The sequence below is a fragment of the Bos indicus genome, chromosome 11 (genome assembly GCF_029378745.1).
Source record: "Bos indicus isolate NIAB-ARS_2022 breed Sahiwal x Tharparkar chromosome 11, NIAB-ARS_B.indTharparkar_mat_pri_1.0, whole genome shotgun sequence".
NCBI lineage: Eukaryota > Metazoa > Chordata > Mammalia > Artiodactyla > Bovidae > Bos > Bos indicus.
The window spans coordinates 11,638,959-11,660,219 of record NC_091770.1 but is presented as its reverse complement, the minus strand read 5'-3'; the positions used below and the strand labels follow the sequence as shown (position 1 = coordinate 11,660,219).

At 37.3% G+C, this 21,261-nt stretch overlaps 1 protein-coding gene across 4 annotated transcripts in view; it reads right to left on the bottom strand.

Annotated features, from left to right (window-relative positions):
* EXOC6B (exocyst complex component 6B) overlaps positions 1–21,261 on the bottom strand; it is a 722,047-nt gene that overhangs the window by 611,538 nt on the left and 89,248 nt on the right. For all 4 annotated transcript variants that reach the window (XM_070798075.1, XM_070798078.1, XM_070798076.1 and 1 more), the window contains exons 2-5: positions 18,224–18,389; positions 5,607–5,654; positions 3,865–3,955; positions 3,709–3,754 (exon numbers count right to left, since the gene is read on the bottom strand). In XM_070798075.1, the coding sequence (XP_070654176.1) occupies positions 3,709–3,754; positions 3,865–3,955; positions 5,607–5,654; positions 18,224–18,389 (351 nt within the window). The remainder of the gene's footprint in view (positions 1–3,708; positions 3,755–3,864; positions 3,956–5,606; positions 5,655–18,223; positions 18,390–21,261) is intronic.

Below are 21,261 nucleotides of genomic sequence, written 5' to 3'. Positions count from 1 at the left end.
ATGGTAGATTCTACCAAGTATTAATGTTTAAGGAAAATAATTACTAACACTATACAAATTCTTCCAGAAAATCAAAGACGGAAAACTTTCCAAGTTATTCATAAGGCTAGCATGAATCTGATTCCAAAAAGATATAACACAAAAAGGAAACCACAAATAAACATTTCTCATGAACATAGATACAAAAATCCTTAACAAAATTTTAGCAAATCAAATACCACATCATATTAAAAAGGACAGTATATCATGACCAAGTGGGATTTATTCCATTAATGCAAGTTTAACATTTAACATTCAATATAAATCATCATATTAAGAAACTAAAAGCAGTTTTTAAAAAACATATGATCACCTGGCACTAGTGGTAAAGAACCCGCCTGCCAGTGCAGGAGCCAATGCAGGTTCTATCCTTGGGCTGGGAAGATCCCCTTGGAGGAGGGCATGGCAACCCACTCCAGTATTCTTGCCTGGAGAATCCTCATGGACAAAGAAGCCTGGTCGGCTATAGTCCATAGGGTTGCAAAGAGTCAGACACAATTGAAGCAACTTAAAACACATAATGATCATCTCACTTACATAGAAAAAGCATTTGACAAAACCAATATTCATTCCTAACAGAAAGTTTCAAGAACTAGAAATAGAAGCAAACTTCTTCAACCTTATAAATTGCATGTACCAAAAAATTACACCTAACATATGATTCAATGGTTAAATGCTTTCCCCCTAAGATCAAGAACAGGACAAAGATATCTAGCCTCATTATTTCTATGTAACACTGTACCAGAGGCTCTAACCAGCTTCCCTTGTGGCTCAGACAGTAAAGAATCTGCCTGCAATGCAGGAGACCTGGGTTCTATCCCTGGGCTGGGAAGATGCCCTGGAGACAGCAACGGCAACCCACTCCAGTATCCTGGCCTAGAGAATTCCATGGACTGTGTAGTCCATGGGGCCGTAAAGAGTCAGACATGACTGAGCAACTTTCACTTTCACTTCACTTTCAGAGGCTCTACAAGTTCAACAAGACAAGAAAACCAAACCAAAAAAGAAAGCATCCCAATTGGAAAGAAAAAAATATACCTGTCTTTATTTGCAGATAAGATAATCAGCTACATAGAAAATTCAATGTAATATACAAAAAAGCTCCTAGAATTAGTAAATGATTTAATAAGATTGCAGAATAAAAGATAAATACACAAATTTAATAGTATACTAGTAATAAATTACTGAAAATTAAAATTTAAAAAGTAATACCATTGAAAATAGGCATCAAAAAATACCATATAATTAGGGGGAAATATGACAAAAGATATATAAGACTTGTTCACTAAAAAGCAGAAAACAGCTAAAGAAGATCCAAATAAACAAGAGCATTCATATACTGGTGGATAAGGGGTAAGATGGACCAGCATGGGATACAAGGGACCTAGTGCGGTAAGACTGTCTGTATAGGAAGGCAGCTGTGTCAGGGCCAAACAGGGATGAGAAGGGCATTCAGGAGGCACAGAAGCATAACACTGGGTATTAGAGCCCAAGCAGATTAAGGAGGATACCATACAGGAGGGCAACTCAGTATGTGGTGCTGATACAGCTCAAGGGAGCCCCCAAAATATAATCCTATTCTATGCAACAGAAAAAGGTTGAACTGGAAATATTGGTCAACAGCACTTATGACAATCACTTGAATTAAGAGGAAAAATGCAGATTGTTCATATAATGGACTACTATAAAGCAATTAAAATAAGTGAACTAGATCTCTATATATGTTTTAATAAGCTCTCCACTAGTATGTTAGCCCATGATTGCAGATACTATTTTTTTCAGAGCTATATCCCCAGCACTAAAAGCAATGCCTAGCAACACAGTAGGTACTCAATTCATTTTTATTGAATGAATGAATGAATCTCAAAAAAACAAATACCAGAACTATTCATGTAAATGTTTTTTAAAATACAATATGATTTTTGGACATTAAAAACATGGACTAGAAGGAAATACCAGATTTATGATACTGGTTTCCTCAAAGGAGAAAGGAAAGGAAAAGGACTGAGGAAGGGGATGAGCTCTACCTGAATTTCTTAAAATGTACATGTTTACCTGTCTCTCACATATGTTTATATATGCCATAAATATTTATATATATGAATTAAAACCAGAATTGTTACTATTTGTTAATTCAGAGAAGTTGACACAGAAGTTTGGTTTTTTTTTTTTAAATCTCTATAATTCTCTATAATTCTAGAACTTCATAAAAAGGTTATCAGGGAAATAATACTACTTTCTATCATTCTTAACAGAATTTCTCATACTGTTCAATCTGTGTTCGCTTATATGAATATGTTCTCCTGGGGAAAAGACAGTCTGGGAAGTAGCCCTAAGAAATTAAAAAAATACTGATGCCTCATGTTTTAACTTTAAAAGTCTTGAGGATTTATAATTTTATTCATAATATTTTTAATCTTATTTCAGTATTAACATATTTTAATTCTGTACTTTTTCCCTCAAAACTAGGTAAAATTAACATTCCAGGAAAATGTGTCCTGTTTATCTTAAAGCTTCACATACCCCCATCATACTGCAGGGTACCCCAGGGCAGAGACAATGGGGATGCTTACTCTAGTTTGGGAAGAAGAGCCAAAGAGTCACTATAAAGTTTCCTCTGAAATAAAACCAGATTAAAATAATACATAGGAAAGCAATCCTCTGAGCTTAACCTTGACTTTGCCCCTTGTGATAGTTAATTTTACATGTCAACTTGGTTAGGCCATAGTACCCAAAGATCTGATCAAATATTATTCTGGATATTTCTGTGAAGGTATTTTTGACACAAGATTGCTGCTACTGCTGCTAAGTCGCTTCAGTCATGTCCGACTGTGCGACCCATAGACGGCAGCCCACCAGGCTCCCCTGTCCCTGGGATTTTCCAGGCAAGAACACTGGAGTGGGTTGCCATTTCCTTCCCCAATGCATGAAAGTGAAAAGTGAAAGTGAAGTCACTCAGTTTATCAGTGCTTAAATCAGTAGACTTTGAGTAAAGAAGAACAGTCTGCATAATGTGAATGGGCTTCATTAAACCAGTTAAACACCTTGATAGAAAAAAAACTAAACTCCCCAGAGGAAGATGGAATTTGGCCAGCAGACCGTCTTCAGACTCAGGCAATAGTATTCACTCTTCCCTGACACTAACTAGCTTACTAATCTACTAGGCAAATTTTGGAGTTGCCAGCCTCCATAATCATGTGAACCAATTTGCTAAAAAAAAAAAAAAAAAAAAACAATCAATCTCTCTCTCTCTCTCTCTCCACACACACACACACACACACACACACACACACAGATACACACATTATTGGTTCTGTTTCAATGGAGAACCTCCAGAACCAGTAACTATTTTTTCTAAACCAAAGCATATTTCTGAAATTAACTATCACTAAAACAATTATATGCTTTTCCCCTAAAAAACTGGGTCTTCTAAAAATCAAACTATGTGTAGTATTTTTTCTTAAACATAATACATGACAAAATACATCAGCATACCACTAGCATATGAAAATAATAGTAACTCTCAGGATGAATCAATAGATATACAAAAGGCTAGAGAAGATGTCTTATCAACAATTATTTTTGAAAGGTTATGCTAAATATGGACTTTTAAAAAAATTCTAAATAACAAATTTTAGATAACACAAAGTTCAATAAAAAAAAACTTACCTTTTAGTTTTCATCTGCTCCCGCAGTTTACTATACATCTCCAGAACTTTAAAGAGAAGGGAAAAAGAGCACATTAGAATAATTTAGAGAAAGTGAAAGATTAATTAAAGCTAAAGAAACTGCATCAAGAATTCTACTCTATATCCAGTTTCTCACCTGGAAGACACAGCATTAATTTATCAACAGTGGCAGAAATATTTCTCTGTTGTAGTCGACACTGCTTCAGCTCTTCCATTGCTATCACCAGCTTGGCAAGAGGGAAAAAAAAAACTGAATTATGCCAACAGCTGTAAATAAAAAGCTTTCAGTCACATTTTTCCACCCTATGTTCAATTCATCAGAACATCCCAGACAGTTTCATAGTAAGACCTGCCAAGTGGACTAAGGAACTGCCTTTCCCAACCAGTAAAACATCCCTGCATGGTTTCCCCCTTTCTCCCCAAGATGCATACATACTACACTAGAAAAGGCTGGGTGAAATGAAATCTTAAAATTCAGGGGCTATCCAGGAAAAAAAAACTTGCAGATTTGCTCCAAACCCTATTCAGACTTTTCATGATTTATGATTTCATCAATCTAAGAAGATCCTATATTTCTTTCATCAGTGCTAGATGCCTAGAGGAAAACAGTCCTTCTTATACAGCTTCAAATGAATCTTGAAAATAATCTTTAACTAAATCTCTATTTCAGTAGAGAATAAACCACACACTTAGAAGTTGTGGCTTTTGCAAGAATTCCAGTTTAGTGAAGTACTTATCCAGTATTTATCTTCTCATAGAGTTTTAAAGTCTTCCCTCTGAAGTGATAGAAAATAAAACTAGAAGAAACTGTGCTCTTTGCAAAAACTTAAAATATGTGAGACAAACTTTTAAAAAGCAATAAGCTACATGGCCTCTTATAGAATTCATCCCATATCCATACCTAAAAATGTTAGCTACTTAAATACTATGCCCCCCTCCCAAAAAAAAGAGAGAAGTGGTCGTGATTAAGTTACTGATAAGACAATCAAAGGCTAATCTTAAAGATTATTAAACATTAAATAAGTATTAGGCAATAAGGAAGGTACATGATACAGGGAACAGTAACTGACTATAAGTCAGAAAACTTGGATTTTAGTCTCAGCCATATCAATTACTATGTAAACTTTTGCAAATCATCTGTTTTATTCTCCTGGTCAATAAAATACTAGTCCTAATTTTGTCACAGGTCAGCCATGAGGATTAAGTGAGAAAATGGACATCAAGTGATCTTATAAACTATGATTTAAATGGTGAATATATCAACTAATAGAATCAATGATTCACTTTTTTAACAAATACTTATGGCACATTCATGTTGTGCCAGTCACTGTTTAGGCAGGTAGAGGGGATATGGCAGTGTATTTAAAAAAAAAAAAAATCCTGACCTCATGGAGCTTAATTTCTACTGGAAGGAGACCAAAAAAACAAACATATAAGGAAAACTATATAATATCAGAGCATGATAGGTGCAATGGAGAAAAATTAAGCAGGAAAGGTAAAAAGAAAACAAAAGGTGAAAGTGAGATTGCAATTCTAAGTAAGTTGGTTAGTAAAGGCCTCATTAGGAGGTAACATATGAGCAAATATATGAAGTGCATAAACACTGGAGAAAGAAGATTCTAGGCAGCGGAAACAGCATTGGCCATATTATGACTACTCAAGTGATTTAAAAATACAACTAAGGAAGGCTACATACTCTCACTAAGCTTTCTAGTGATTATATTCATTTACTGCAGACAAACATGAGAAGCAATGATAATGTCCAACTCCTTCCAACATGCAGCTTATGGTCTCACAAGCCACTAAATCAGGAACACAGTCATCAAAGAGAATGACAGGAAACAGAAAAGACTTTTTCAAAAGGTAAACTGGTCTTACTTCCTTTCCCTCATGTTGTAGTTTTCTATTAGTATCCGTCACTTGATTCTGTGGAGAGAAGACAATTTAAACTTATAATAAATACCTAGACAATAGTTTGATTAAGATGAAGACTTTAAATGAAAATATTTAGTGTACGTACTCAGATTGTTTCCATATTTCACCACATTTTGGTTTAGTTGTATTCTCCTGGGATTAAACTGTATTAACTTGTCTACTGAACATCTATATGACTTTTTGAACAATAAAAAAAAATTACTAAAAAATATGTTCAGTTTGAAATAGTACAAACTATATAACACAAATAAATATCACACTTTCATTTGAAATGGAAAGAAAAACTATAATAGAAAAAATAACCCACAAAGAACCTTGCTGCTGCTAAGTCATTTCAGCCATGTCCAACTTTGTGTGACCCCATAGATGGCAGCCCACCAGGCTCCCCCATCCCTGGTATTCTCCAGACAAGAACACTGGAGTGGGACAAAGAACCTTACTTGAGCATAAATTGAATTGTTTAACTAAGGGAGTCTGAGTAAACTCCGGGAGCTGGTGATGGACAGGGAGGCCTGGCATGCTGCAGTCCATGGGGTCGCAAAGAGTCAGACAGGACTGAGCGACTAAACTGAACTGAACGGAACTCAGGTCAAATATTTCTACTTATAATCTAATTTTAGAAAGTATTTTATCTTAATTTCTTGGATCACTAATTCTTGATAGTTCCTAACATTTCCATATTCCCTCTTTTCTAATTTATCCATCAGATAGTAAAAAATCAGGTAAACAAGCTTTAAATTTACATAGAATTCATGAATTGGCACCACTCATTTTGGTAGCCACTCTTGAAGAATCAGTAGATATAAAAATTAACTTTATAGAATAGTAACTTCCCCACCTTCTTAAACATTATCAAAACATGAGCAATATTAACTTCTAAAGCTTTCTTTAATAGAGGCTTCCTATACTTCCACCAATTCTAAATTGGTGGACTCTAAATCTCTCCTTATGTTTAAGATATTTCCTTAACCCAGCATTTTCTATTATGTCCCTCAGAACGACAACAAATTTTATACTAATAGATACTCTGCACTCTGTATACACACAAACATAGACACACACATACATAATATGTATAGGAAATAATACTAAAAAGGTTCGTTTACTGGGAACTTCTGAAGCATTTAATATTCTATAGCACTATAAATGCCTAAGGAGATATCACACAGTGTTTTCCAACTTATTTTATGTAGCATCTTTTCACTGAGGATCATCTCAGGAAACCAGTTTTTTAGGAACACACCTTTGAAAATTTTGCCCAAAACTATACACTATACCTGGACTATCATTTTCTGAGCAGATTACTACATGCACTGTCACTGAAGCAAAAACGCAACCATATACATACATAAATGAATGGGTGTTTCTATGTTCCAATATGTTTCTACATTCATTTGCAAAATTAGGAGGCAAGCTGGATTTGGCCTAGAAGATATACTTTGCTGATTCTTGGTCTAGAATAAGTGAGACTGAAGAGCTTATTATTCAAACCAATATATGGACGTTATTCAAAAATGGGATTAATATCAGTTCAATATAAGAAAAAGCTTTTAAACAATGTGAATAAAAGTGGTGTGGGCAGCCCCTGAGTGATTATTATTTAAGAATGATTAGATTTTTTTTTTCATGTAAATAGGAGATTTCATAAAATTCAACCTTCCATAAATACTACTAATTTCAGTATCACATTCTCTACTAGAATGCCTTGTTTACTTTATAAAGATATTTCTGAAACTTTTTTTTTAACCTCAAACTCATTGAAAGAAATATATTTTACATTGCAACCTGATACGCAAGTATAGGAAATACACACACACAGAGAGAAACAAAATTTTCAAGAAACAATTTTGTCTTACTGCATATAATACACTTTATTGTTCCCTTTTCCATTCTATTTCAATTTTTATTAAAAATACTGATCATGGCCCACTAAACCAATTTCACGCAAACCAGAATTCTAAAACAGCCACAGGAGCCTAATTAAAGCTTCTGATAGAAAGATAATTACTATTTCAATACTATTTGAACATAACAACGAGAGGACATCTACACAGCTTATCTAGGGGTTCAAGATGGCTGAGTATAAGAACATGTATTCATCTCCTCCTGCGAGAGCATCAAAATCACAACTAGCTGTTGAACAATCATTGACAGGAGGATGCTGGAACCGACCAAAGAAAGATATCTTACACCCAAAGACAAAGGAGAAGCTGAAACAAGACAGCAGAAGGAATGCGATCATTATAAAATCAAATCCCATACCCACTGGGCAGGCGACCCACACACTGGAGAAGCATAATACCAAAGACCTTCTCCCACTGTTGTGAAGGTTCCAAGCCCCACATCAAGCTTCCCAGCCAGGGGATCCAGCAAAGGGACTAGAAATCCCCCTAGAATCTGACTGTGAAGGCCAGTGGGATTTGATTACAGGACTTCCACAGGACTGTGGGAAACAGAGACACCCACTTGGGGGGCATAAACAAAATCTTGAGCACACCAGGACCCAAGGGAAAGGAGCAGTGACCCCCCACAGGAGACTGAACCAGACCTACTTAGTGATGGAGGGTCTCCTATGGAGGTGTGGATCAACAGTGGCTGGCCACACGCACTGGCAACAGCAGCCTGGGAGGCGCCCCTTGGTGAGCCTTCTTTGAGGTCACCATTAACCCTACCACAGAACCTGTAGACCCCAGGGCTGGGCTCCCTCTGGCCAAACAACTAACAAAGAGGGAGTGCAATACCCTACCCATAAGCAGACAACTGGATTACTTTTTTTTTCTTAATTTAAGTCTTCATTAAATTTGTTACAATATTGCTCTGCTTTTTATGATCTGGTTTCTTGGCCATAGGGCATATGGGATCTTAGCTCCGTGACCATGGATCAAACCTGCACCCTGGGCATTGGAAGCCAAAGTGTTAACCACTGGACCAGCAGGGAAGTCCCCAGATTAGTTTTACTAAGCACAACCCTGCCCACCAGAGCAAGATCCAGTTTTTCCCACCACCAGTCCTTCCCATCAGGAAGCTTGCACAAGCCTCTTAGCCTTATCCACCAGAGAGCAAACAGAAGAAGCAAGGAAAACTGCAATCCTGCAGCCGCCAGAAGAGAAACCACATAACAGAAAGTTAATCAAAATGAAAATGCAGACTATTGTGTCCCAGATGAAGGGACAAGATAAAATCTCAGGAAGACAACTAAAAAGGGGGGAAATAGGCACATTCCAGAAAAAGAATTCAGAATAATGACAGTGAAAATGATCCAGGATCTTGGAAAAAGAATGAAGATATAAGAAATGTTTACCAAAGCCCAAGTATAACTAAAGAACAAACAGAGATGAACAATGCAGTAGAAGGAATCAATAGCAGAGTAACAGGCAGAAGAAGAGGTAAATGGTCTAGAAGACAGAATGGTGGCTCTCACTGCCACAAAACAGAATATAGAAAAAAGGAAAAAAAAAAAAAAAGAAGACAGCCAGAGACTTCTGGGACAACATTAAACACACCAACATTCACATTATAAGGGTCCCAAAAGGAGAAGAGAGGAAGCACCTGAGAAAATGTCTAAAATGATAACAGTTCCTTTTCCTAACATGGAAAAGGAAAAATTCAACCTAGTCCAGGAAGAACAGAGACTCCCAGGCAGGATAAACCCAAGGAGGAACACACTAAGACACATAGCAATCAAAATAACAAAAATTAAATACAAAGATAAAACATTAAAAACAACAAGGGAAAAATGACAAATAACATACAAGGGAATTCCCATAAGGTTATCAGCTGATTTCTCAACAGAAATCAGAAGGGAATGGCATGATATAAAATGCAAAAGGAACAAGGCAGAAGGGAACAGCAGGATATAAAATGAGAAAGAAACTTCTCTAAGGAGAAAAACCAAGGAGAAGGAAAAGAACTACAAAAAATAAACTCAAAACAATTAAGAAAACAGCAATAGGTTACCTTAAATGTAAATTGATTAAATGCACCAACCAAAAAACATAGACTGGCTGGGTGGATGAAAACACTTGGAATTACGCACATCCAATTGGAAGTATACACTTCCAATTACCACATCACTCTACTGTAAGTATTTTATATCGTTAGGTTAATCATGTTGCCATTATAGTTTGCAATTGTAAATTCTCTTTTATTTTTTATCTGGCTACTGATCATGAAAACTGAAAAAATATTTTTTACTACTGTGATTATGTAACTGTTATTCATTTTAACACCATTGTATCATGACTGGTCAACAGAAAATAGTAAATTCTATATCACTGAAACTACCGTTTAATAGAAAAACCTGCAATCACTTTTTAAAATCCAGATGCACATTAGAATTATCTTGAAATTTTTTGTAAAATACAAATGCCAAGGTATTGTTTTTTTCTCCAAAGCTTCAGATGTGAGTCTAATAAACAGCCCTATTTAAAAATAACTGTACTACAGTATTACTTTTTACTTTTATCTAGTTTGTTTCACTTTTTCTATTTCATAGTCTGTGCTCCCATTTTATTTAAATGCACTCGAAAAAGGCTTGAGAAAGAACAACAAAAAATAAGAAGGAGAAATTGGAAAGCATTTAAACAAAATGGAAGCACTGAACGTGAAATAGAAAAAGTGAAATATGTATAATATATATTTTAGAAACTTATGAATTTTTGCTTAGCTAAAAAAATTTATGACATTTTGGTTCCAGTTGTTTGCTTAAGCATGAATGGAATCCTAGATTTCTAACTTATATTCACTCAAAACTTTGATATAATTCCACTTACTCTGGCATCTAGTATTACTGCTAAAAGTCTAGAAAGTTTATTATCTTTGTGACATTTTTTCAATTTGAATGAGGCTTGACATTTTCAATCCAATTCTGAGAATATAAAGAAATACGATGATGCAAAAAAAAAAAAAACCCAGAAAATCAACATGCGATACAGTATTATTAACTGAAGCACAGATTTTGTTCAAATTTCACAAAATTTTATGCTAGTGTCCATTATTTTTTTCATAACTTATTCAAGATTCCACATTGTATTCAGTTGCACAGAGCAGCTTTACCTGCATGCAACAAAATCTGATAAATTTTCCTTTCATTTTTATTCTATTACAAACATTTTCTAATTTTCCTTTTTATGGCTTCTTAGATACATCCATCACTTAAATGTGCACATTTAATTTCCAAATACATGTTTTTTAAAGTATCATTCATATTAATTTCTCATTTTAATATTAATTTCTCACTTAAATGTTTCCTTCTCTACAGTCACCCTCTGTGTTTTTTTCAGTCTTTTAACTTTATTGAAACTAACAGATGCTTGCTCCTTGGAAGAAAAGCTATGACCAACCTAGACAGCATATTCAAAAGTAGAGACATCACTTTGCCAACAAAGGTCCCTCTAGTCAAACCTTTGGTTTTTCCAGTAGTCATGTATGGATGTGAGAGTTGGACTATAAAGAAAGCTGAGTGCTGAAGAATTGATGCTTTTGAACTGTGGTGTTGGAGAAGACTCTTTGAGAGTCCCTTGGACTGCAAGGAGATCCAACCAGTCCATCCTAAAGGAGATCAGTCCTGATTATTCATTGGAACGACTGATGCTGAAACTGAAGATCCAATTCTTTGGCCACCTGATGTGAAGAGCTGACTCACTGGAAAAGATCCTAATGCTGGGAAAGATTGAAGGCAGGAGGAGAAGGGGACAACAGAGGATGAAATGGTTGGATGCCATCACCGACTCAATGGACATGAGTTTGAGTAAGCTCTGGGAGTTGTTGATGGACAGGGAAACCCGGCATGCTGCAATCCATAGGGTCGCAAAGAGTCGGACACAACTGAACAAGTGAACTTTATTGAGGCTTTCAACAGCTAAGTCAAGATCTCTCTTGATAAATGCCACATTGTACTTGAAAATATGTGGGATATTTTCGAGTATCTTTAATGTTGACTTCTAACATAATTCAACTGTGATAAGAGAACAGATTCTGTATGATTCCAATACCTTTAGACCATGAAATTTTTGCACCTTCTTTGGCGTTTGTGCATGTCTGTACTCAGTCGTGTCCAACTTTGTGACCCTAGGGACTGTAGCCCATCAGGATGCTCTGTCCACGGGATCTCCCAGACAAGAATACTGGAGTAGGTTGCCATTTCTTCCTCCAGGGGATTGATCCCAACACAGAGATCGAACCTGAGTCTCCTGTGTCTCTTCCATTAGCTGGCAGATTCTTTACCACTGAGCCACCTAGGAAGCCCCGTTTTATGTCCCTAGATATGTTTCAGTGCCTCCTGCTTTACAGTCTATGGGAACTTGAATAGAATTTGTATCCTGCTATTGTGTGAAAATTGTATAAATCTTAATTATGTTGAATTGGTTCATACTGCTTTTCAGGTCTACTGTATTCTTCTACTTTTCTGCTTATTCATGCTATGAATTTCTGAAAGTTTGATATTAAAACTCCAATTAAAAATCTTAAATTATCTACTTAAAACATAATTGTAATATATAGTGGAACTGTATGTAACTTTGTTCTGTGTTTTCCAAGTCATCTGAAAAGTGTTATCATACTTTCGTAATTTAAAAAATTTTTTTAAAAACCTCTTTGATGGATTTTAAATAATTAAGATCTAAATAAATGGAGAAACATACCATGTTTATTTCAATAAAGGCTCTATATACTGCTTGTCTAGAATGCTACTTCTTGATTCAGAGAACATATGTATGATATGTATATATATTTATACACACCTACACACACACACACACACACATACTGTGAATCAAAAAAAAAAAAATAACTGGCATCCTAGAGAACACAGAAATTTCATTGCTATGTTCAAATAACACTGATAGTATGTAATAGTCAAACTTTTCCATTTTCTAAACTTATTTCTAAAGTTCAAGAATTTTCACAGGCTCCTCACACAAGCTGAAAGGATGCCCCCTAGGGCAGTCTCCCATGTGTTAACAGAGAACATTATGGGTAATATTCAGGTACTCCACTACATGTCTACTTCAGTAACCAGAGACAAAGCACCCTTTTGCCTGTCATGGACAAAGCACCCGAGGAAGAGAGAGAGGTTTTCAAACACAGGCATCAAGAACAGCACACGGAGAGGATGGATGGGAAGCTGGGATGAGGAAGAAGAGTGAGGACGAACAGCACGTACAACTCCTGGCAGAAGCGCCGTATCTTTATTTTCACATATTTCAAACAGTTCTGTCCACTTGAGGCTTTTCAGTCCCCTAAAATTCAGTATAACTTTTTAAATTGAACCGAATTGTTCATACTTTTCAATCTGTTTTTATACATTACGCAAACGTTCTCATATCAGATATCCTTCTACAGTAATGTAGTTTCTTACTCTTTTAAATGGATATACCATGCTTTATTTTACTAATCCTCTAGTACATGACTTTCAGGGACATTTTAAAGTCTTAGCCATCAAAAAAAAAAATCACATGCACATCACTGTACATGCACCTGTAGCTTTAGAATAAACGAAAACATAGTTTTCATTTGTTGCTGTTTGCAGTTTTCAGTTGTTGTTGTTCAGTCGTCAAGTCCAGCTCTTTGTGACCCCATGAACTGCAGTACGCCAGGCCTCCCTGTCCCTCACCATCTCTCGGAGTTTGCGCAAGTTCATGTCCATTGAATCGGTGATGCCATTCAACCATCTCATCTGTCGCCCTCTTCTCCTTCTGCCTTCAGTCTTTCCCAGCGTCAGGTCTTTTTCAATGAGTCTGCTGTTCGCATCAGGTGGCTCAAGCATTAATACTCCTTTCAATGAGTATTCAGGGTTGATTTCCTTTAGGACTGACTCGTTCGATCTCCTTGTGGTCCAAGGGATTCTCAAGAGTCTTTTCCGGCACCACAGTTTGAAAGTATCAATTCTTTGGTGCTCTGCTTTCTTAATGGTGCATCTCTCACATCAGTACATGACTATTGGAAAAACCATAGCCTTGACTATATGGACCTTTGTCAGCAGAGTGATGTCTTTGCTTTTTAATACACTGTCTAGGACTGTCATAGTTTCCTTCCAAGAAGCAATCGTCTTCAAATTTCATGACTGCAGTCACCATCCACAGTGATTTTAAAGCCCAAAAAGAGGAAATTTGTCACCACTTCCATGTTTTCCACTTCTATTTGCCATGAAGTGATGGGGTCAGATGCCATGATCTTAGCTTTTTTTAATACTGAGTTTTAAGCTGGCTTTTTCAGTCTCCTCTTTCACCTTCATCAAGAGGCTCTTTAGTTCCTCTTCACCTTCTGCCATTAAAGTGGTATCATCTGCATATCTGAGATTGTTGATATTTCTCCTGGCAATTTTGATTCCAGCCTGTAACTCATCCAACCCAACATTTCACATAATGTGTTCTGAATATAAGTTAAATAAACAGGGTGACAATATACAGACTTGTCGCACTCTTTCTCAATTCTGAACCAGTCAGTTGTTCCATATAAGGTCCTAACTGATGCTTCTCGACCCACAAATACGTTTCTGAGGAGACAGGTAAGATGGTCTGGTATTCTCATATCTTTAAGAGTTTTCCAGTTTGCTACGATTCACATAGTCAAAGGCTTTAGCATAGTCAATGAATCAGAAATAGAAGTTTTTTTCTGGAATTCCCTTGCTTTCTCTATGATTCAGTTGGCAATGTGATCCCTGTTCCTCTGCCTTTACTAAACCCAGCTTGGACATCTAGAAGTTCTTGATTCAAGTACTGCTGAAGCCTGGCTTGAAAGATTTTGAGCACAACCTTACTAGCATAGGAAGTGAATGCAACTGTCCAGTAATTTGAACATTCTTTAGTACTGCCTTTCTTGGGAATTGGGATGAATATTGGCCTTTTCCAGTTATGTGGCCACTGCTGGTATTTCCAAATTTGCTGACATATTGAATGCAGCACTTTAATAGTATCATCTTTTAGGATTTTAAATAGCTCAACTGGAATTCCATCACCTCCACTAGCTTTATTGGCAGCAGTGCTTCCTAAGGCCCACTTGACTTCACGTTCCAGGATATCTGGCTCTGGGTGAGAGACTACACAATCGTGGTTATCTGGGTCATTAAGACCTTTTTTGTACAGTTCTTCTGTGTATTCCTGCCATCTCTTCTGGATCTCTTCTGCTTCTACTAGGTCTTAACCATTTCTGTCCTTTATAATGCCTATCTTTGCATTGAAATTTTCCTGTGATATCTCTAGTTTCTTCAAGAGACCTCTAGTCTCTCCCCTTCTGTTGTTTTCTTCTACTTCTCGTCAATGTTCATTGAATAAGGCCTTCCTGTCTCTCCCTGCTATTCTCTGGAACTCTGCATTCAGTTGGTTATACCTTTCCCTTTCTTCCTTGCCTTAAGCCTCTCTTCTTTCCTCAGCTATTTGTAAAACTACTTTGCCTCCTTGCAGTACCTCTTGTATATTAGGAAGTTCTGTCCACAGTTCTTCAGGAACTCTGTCTACCAGATCTACCAGATCTATTTGTAACCTCCCTATAATCATAGGGGGCTTCCCTGGTGGCTCAGAGGTTAAAGTGTCTGCCTGCAATGCGGGAGACCCAGGTTTGATCCCTGGGTCTGGAAGATCCCCTGGAGAAGGAAATGGCAACCCACTCCAGTATTCTTGCCTGGAGAATCCCATGGACAGAGGAGCCTGGTGGGCTACAGTCCATGGGGTCGCAAAGAGTCAGACACGACTAAGCGACTTAACTTTAACTATAATCATAGGGGATTTTTAGATCATACCTGACTGGCCTAGTGGTTTCCCCACTTTCCTTAGTTTAAGCCTGAATTTTGCTATAAGGACCTGATGATCTGTTCCACAGTCAGTTCCAGGTCTTGTTTTTGCTGACTGTATAGAGCGTCTCCATCTTTGGCTGCAATGAACGCAATCAATCTGATTTCGGTATTGATCATGTGGTGATATCCATGCATAAAGTCTTCTTTTGTGTTGTTGAAAAAGGGTGTTTGCTATGATCAGTGTATTCTCTTGGCAAAATTCTGCTAGCCTTTGTCCTGCTTCATTTTGTACTCCAATGCCAAACTTGCCTGTTACTACAGGTATCTCTTAACTTCCTACTTTTGCATTCCAATCCCCTGTGATGAATAGGACATTCTTTTTTTGGTGTTTGTTCTAGGAGGTCCTCTAGGTCTTCATAAAACTGATCAACTTCAGCTTCTTCGGCACTGGTGGCTGGACACAGACTTAAGATTACTGTGATGTTGAATGGTTTGTTTTAGAAATGAACCAAGATCATTCTGCTGTTTTTGAGGTTGCAACCAAGTACTGCATTTTGGTCTCTTTTGTTGACTATGAGGGCTACTTCATATCTTCTAACGGATTCTTGCCCACAGTAGTAGATGTAATAATGGTCATATGAATTAAATTCTCCCATTCTCGTCCATTTTAGTTCACTGATTCCTAATATGTTAATGTTTACTCTTGCCATCTCCTGCTTGACCACATCCAATTTACCTCGATTCATGGACCTAACACTCCAGCTTCCTGTGCAATACTGTTCTTTATAGCATCGGATTTTACTTTCATTACCAGACACATCCACAAGTCAGCATCTCTCCGCTTTGGCCCATCTGCTTCATTCTTTCTAGAGCTATGAGAAATTGCCATCTGCTCTTCCCCAGTAGCATATTGGACACCTTCTGACCTGGGGCGCTCATCTTTTGGTTTCATATCTTTTTACCTTTTTATACAGTTCATGGGGTTCTCATAGCAGGAGTACTGGAGTGGTTTGCTATTCTCTCCTCCAGTGGACTACATTTTGTCAGAACTCTCTACTATGACGTGTCCATCTTGGGTGGTCCTGCACAGCAAGGCTCATAGCTTCATTGAGTTATGCAAGCCCCTTCACCATGACAAGGCAGTGATCCATAAGAAGTTTTCAGTATTGATATATAAAACTGCTCCCCTTAAAAGTTGTAATAGTCTCCACTCCAACCAGGCATTCCCCAGTTGATAAGTATCATCTCCAACTTTAATTAACATTTGTTTCATTTTTTTTATTTTATTAGGTGGCACTTTATTGTTTAAATTTGTATTTAATTATTTCTAAATTGTAGCATTTCCTTCTATTTCTTTGTATGTAAACTGTACATTAACAAGCATTTCTGTTTTCTATTAGTATTCATATTTTTCCTATTAAGATATTTTCTGTTAGGATATCAATCATTTGTCATATGTATTTGTAAATATTTTATTATTTACTTTTACATTTTTAACTTGTATGTAGAAAGTTCTTTCACTGTACTATCATTGTATGGATCAATATTTTCTTTCTAGCTTAGGAATTGTGTTTAGAAATGCATTCCTCACTCTCCAAAATCACATAAATATTCATCTATATTTTCTACTTGTTTCTTTACGGTTTTATTTTTTACATTTAACTTTTTAATTCACCTGAAATTAAATTTGGTAAGCTGAATAAATTAATTTAATTTCAATGATAATAGTTAAGCATTAAAGAACATTAACAACAAATAAGATTTGCTATTTTTGAATGGTAGAGTGAAGAAAGCTACTGAGAAGGGTAAAAAAGAGAGATTTAATTTTCTTTGTAACATTATATTTCTTATGATGACTGGATAGTTGTTATACACGTCCATAAATTCCTATTTGAAACCTTGCAGACCCACTGTGATTTGTACTTCAGAATTTGGGTGATTTTATAGAGCCAATATTGTTTATTTCATAACACCCCCCCCCCCAAAAGGCACTAAGACAGCATCCCATAATCAAACACAGTAGTTTTTCTGTAGCAAAGTCAGTTACCCAAGATAAGGAAATCTGCTATGCCAGGGACAAAACCAATACAGCCACCCTCTCTCCTGAACTTGAGTTAGTCCTATCAAGAAAGAACTTCCATACTTTGGTAGAAGACCTTCCACAACTATCACAATTTTTTTTTCCCCTGCCTCAGATTGCCATCAGAGAAGGCAATGGCAGCCCACTCCAGTACTCTTGCCTGGAGAATCCCATGGATGAAGGAGCCTGGTAGGCTGCAGTCCACGGGGTCGCAAAGAGTCGGACACAACTGAGCGACTTCACTTTCACTTTTCATTTTCATGCATTGGAGAAGGAAATGGCAACCCACTCCAGTGTTCCTGCCTGGAGAATCCCAGGGAGGGGGAGCCTGGTGGGCTGCCGTCTATGGGGTCGCACAGAGTCGGACACGACTGAAGCGACTTAGCAGCAGCAGCTGCAGATTGCCATGCCGCAAAGACTTCTGCAGCCATGGCTTGCAATTCTGTCATTCAATGGTGATGGGTTTTATCTAGCAAGGAAGTAGACAGAGGACTAGAAGGATCAATTAAGTTTCTATCTGGAAGAAACTGATTTTTATTACTAGCTCTCATCCACATGTAGTTATCCCCAATAAATTTTAACTTAAAAGAGTATCCTTTTCAGCTAAAAGCTATAATCCCAATTATCTATGTTTCAGTACAAACCTCTTTCTTACTATTCAAAAATCTTTACCACAAATATGTAACCTGTAATGCAGTCCCTACTCCTTTAATGTTAACCAAAACCCCAAGACAGAGAGAGTCTCCTTACTTTGAGTTTCTGGGCTTCTCCTCTTACTTTCAGCAGTTCTGTTATAGAGTCCACAAAGCCCTGATAATGAAAGTTGCACATTTTCTCAATTTCTCGGTCATGATTGCGTATACGAGTTTCAAGCTTCTCCATGAATCGTCCATGTTCTTCACCATCATAGACAGACCTTTTACAAAAAAAAAAAAAAAAAATGCCATGAAGATTAGACATAGATTTATACTTAAGAAAGAGAGACAAAATTACAAACCCACAAGCAAATTTATTTAGAAATTAGATGTTTAAGTAACATAAACCACAGAGTAATTCAATTGTATTAATGTTGCCCCAATGCTTGATGAATTTTTTTAGGAAAATCTAAAATTTTACTTCCTTATTTATTGAAAAATATTTAAGTGTTTGACAGTAATCATCATAGAATTCTCATCATAAAAAGACTGAATTTTAATTCCTCTGTACCTTTCTTTCTCAGTTAAACTAATCTAGAAAAACTTAATTTTGGAAAAACCCAACTATACATTTACTCCAAGATTATACTCAAGAAGCTGACATTGCTAGAGACAAATCACACAGCTGTGCTGCTAAACAGTTCAGCTACATCTGATGACAAATTTAAATTGGGCAGCCAAACATCACTAGATAATAATATTAAAATTATCCCACCCAGTACCACCACCAAAAAAAATCACTTTGTAGTCTCTAAAATGTGTGAAAACCTTACTTTCTCCACTCCTCAAATGTCCACCCTCTCTGTCACTTTCAGTTGTATTTCACAGAAATATATATATATGTTATCTATATATACCATATATGTATTATTTCATCTCCTCTCAAACAACCTGCTTACATTTAAAACTCCTATTCTGTCCACCCTCTTGTAACAATAAAAATTCAAGTGTTTATCTATAGTCATTCTTGTTGTCTCTAAGAACTTTACTCCTGCAATTATCCCCTTTCATTCCTACCCTGAATTATATATCTCTTCCACTCTACTAAATCATTCTCATGAATATATAAACATGACTTTATGAAATCCATCTTTACCTACTCATTTCCCTCCAGCCACCATCTTATGTCACTGCTCCTCTTCCCAGCAAAATTTCTTTCTACCTCCTCACCTCCGAATAGTTAGCAACTTACTGCACCTAATGGCAGCATTTTCTATGGTTTAATATATCTTCCTTCTGGAAACACTCTTTTCTCTAGACTTCAATGATGCCACACTAAGTGGTTTTCATCATTTTACTGACATACCTTCTTAATCTCCTTCCTGGACTCCTCCTCCTCTATTCTTTTTCTTAATATTCCAAAGAGCTCTTCTCTTACCTACCTGTGCTCTCTCACCAAGAAATGACAGCTAATTCCATGTCTTTATAATATATACCATCTACTATAGTGCTAGACTTCCTAATCTATACCTTCAATTCTGAGCACTTCCCTAAGCACTAGGCTCAAATGCCTAGCTACTATTTAACAACTCCAATTGGATTTTTAAAAATCATCTTGAATTTTAACATAGAAAAAAATCATCTATCACCAAACTATCTCCAATCCCAAACTTGATCCTCTCAAAAGCTCTCTACCACTCAGCTACCCATCAGAGCTAATGGCGTATCCAGTTGCCCAAGTCAAATACCCAAATCCAGGAATCACTCCCAATGCACCTCTTTCCATCAAACCTCATCCAATCTGCTAGGAAGTCCTGACAACTTAACCTCCAAGGCATATCTTAAAATTAACCACCATCCCACCATTTCCAATAAAAACCCTAGTCTAAACTGCTATCACTGGCTCACTGGACCAAAGCAATAGCCTCCTAAAACTCTCCATTCAGCACCCCTCACTCCCGCTACTTCTTGTCCCAAAGGAGATACTCCACACAGCAGTAAAAATGGCCTTTATGAAGCAGTAGTTCAGATGTTACCCTCTTGTTTGTGTTAGTCAAGGGGCTTCCTTCATAGCTCAGTGCCTGCGATGCAGGAGACCTAGATTTGATTCCTGGGTCAGGGAGACCCTCTGGAGAAGGGAATGGCAACCCACTCCAGTATTCTAACCTAGAGAATTCCACGGAGAGAGGAGCCTGGCAGGCTACAGTCCATGGAGTTGCAAGAGTCGGACTCTCCGATTCCTTCTCTTTACAAAAGGAATAAAAGTCATAAATCCTTATTATCATGGCCTATAACATTCCACATAACCTAGCCTCTGATTATTTTTCTAATATTGTTTCTCCCTAAGTCACACCTCTAGCCTTGCCTTCCTCCATCCTCTATGCTCCTGCTACAGAGGATTTTTTTTCAGTCTCTTCCTGCCTCAAGCATTTTGTTTTTGCTGTTCATATGCTAATGACACTCATTCCCTACATCTTCAAACAATTTTCTCCTTCTCATTCAGTTTGTTATCTTCCCCCCCAACCCATCCCAATTAGATTGTAAGCTCCAGGGCAACAACTTTGTCTGCCACATTCACCTCTATCTCTAAAACAATGCCAGATAGGTAAGAGGTAGTAAGTAAACATTCACCAACTAAATGAATGACTACTGTTGTCTCTGTTGTTGTTTAGTTGCTCAGTCGTGTCCAACTCTGCAACCCCATGGACTGTAGCCCACTAGGCTTCTCCATCCATGGGATTTCCCAGGCAAGAACATTGAAGTGGATTGTCATTTCCTTCTCCAGAGGATCTCATCGACCCAGGAACTAAACCTGTGTCTCCTGCATCTCCTGCATTGGCAGGCAGATTCTTCACCACTAGTGGCACCACTCCAGTACTCTTGCCTGGAAAATCCCATGGATGGAGGAGCCTGGTGGGCTGCAGTCCATGGGGTCGCAAAGAGTCGGACACGACGGAGCGACTTCACTTTCACTTTTCACTTTCATGCATTGGAGAAGGAAATGGCAACCCACTCCAGTGTTCTTGCCTGGAGAATCCCAGGGACGGGGGAGCCTGGTGGGCTGCAGTCTCTGGGGTCACACAGAGTCGGACACGACTGAAGCGACTTAGCAGCAGCAGCAGCAGTGCCACCTAGGAAGAACATTATCTCTAA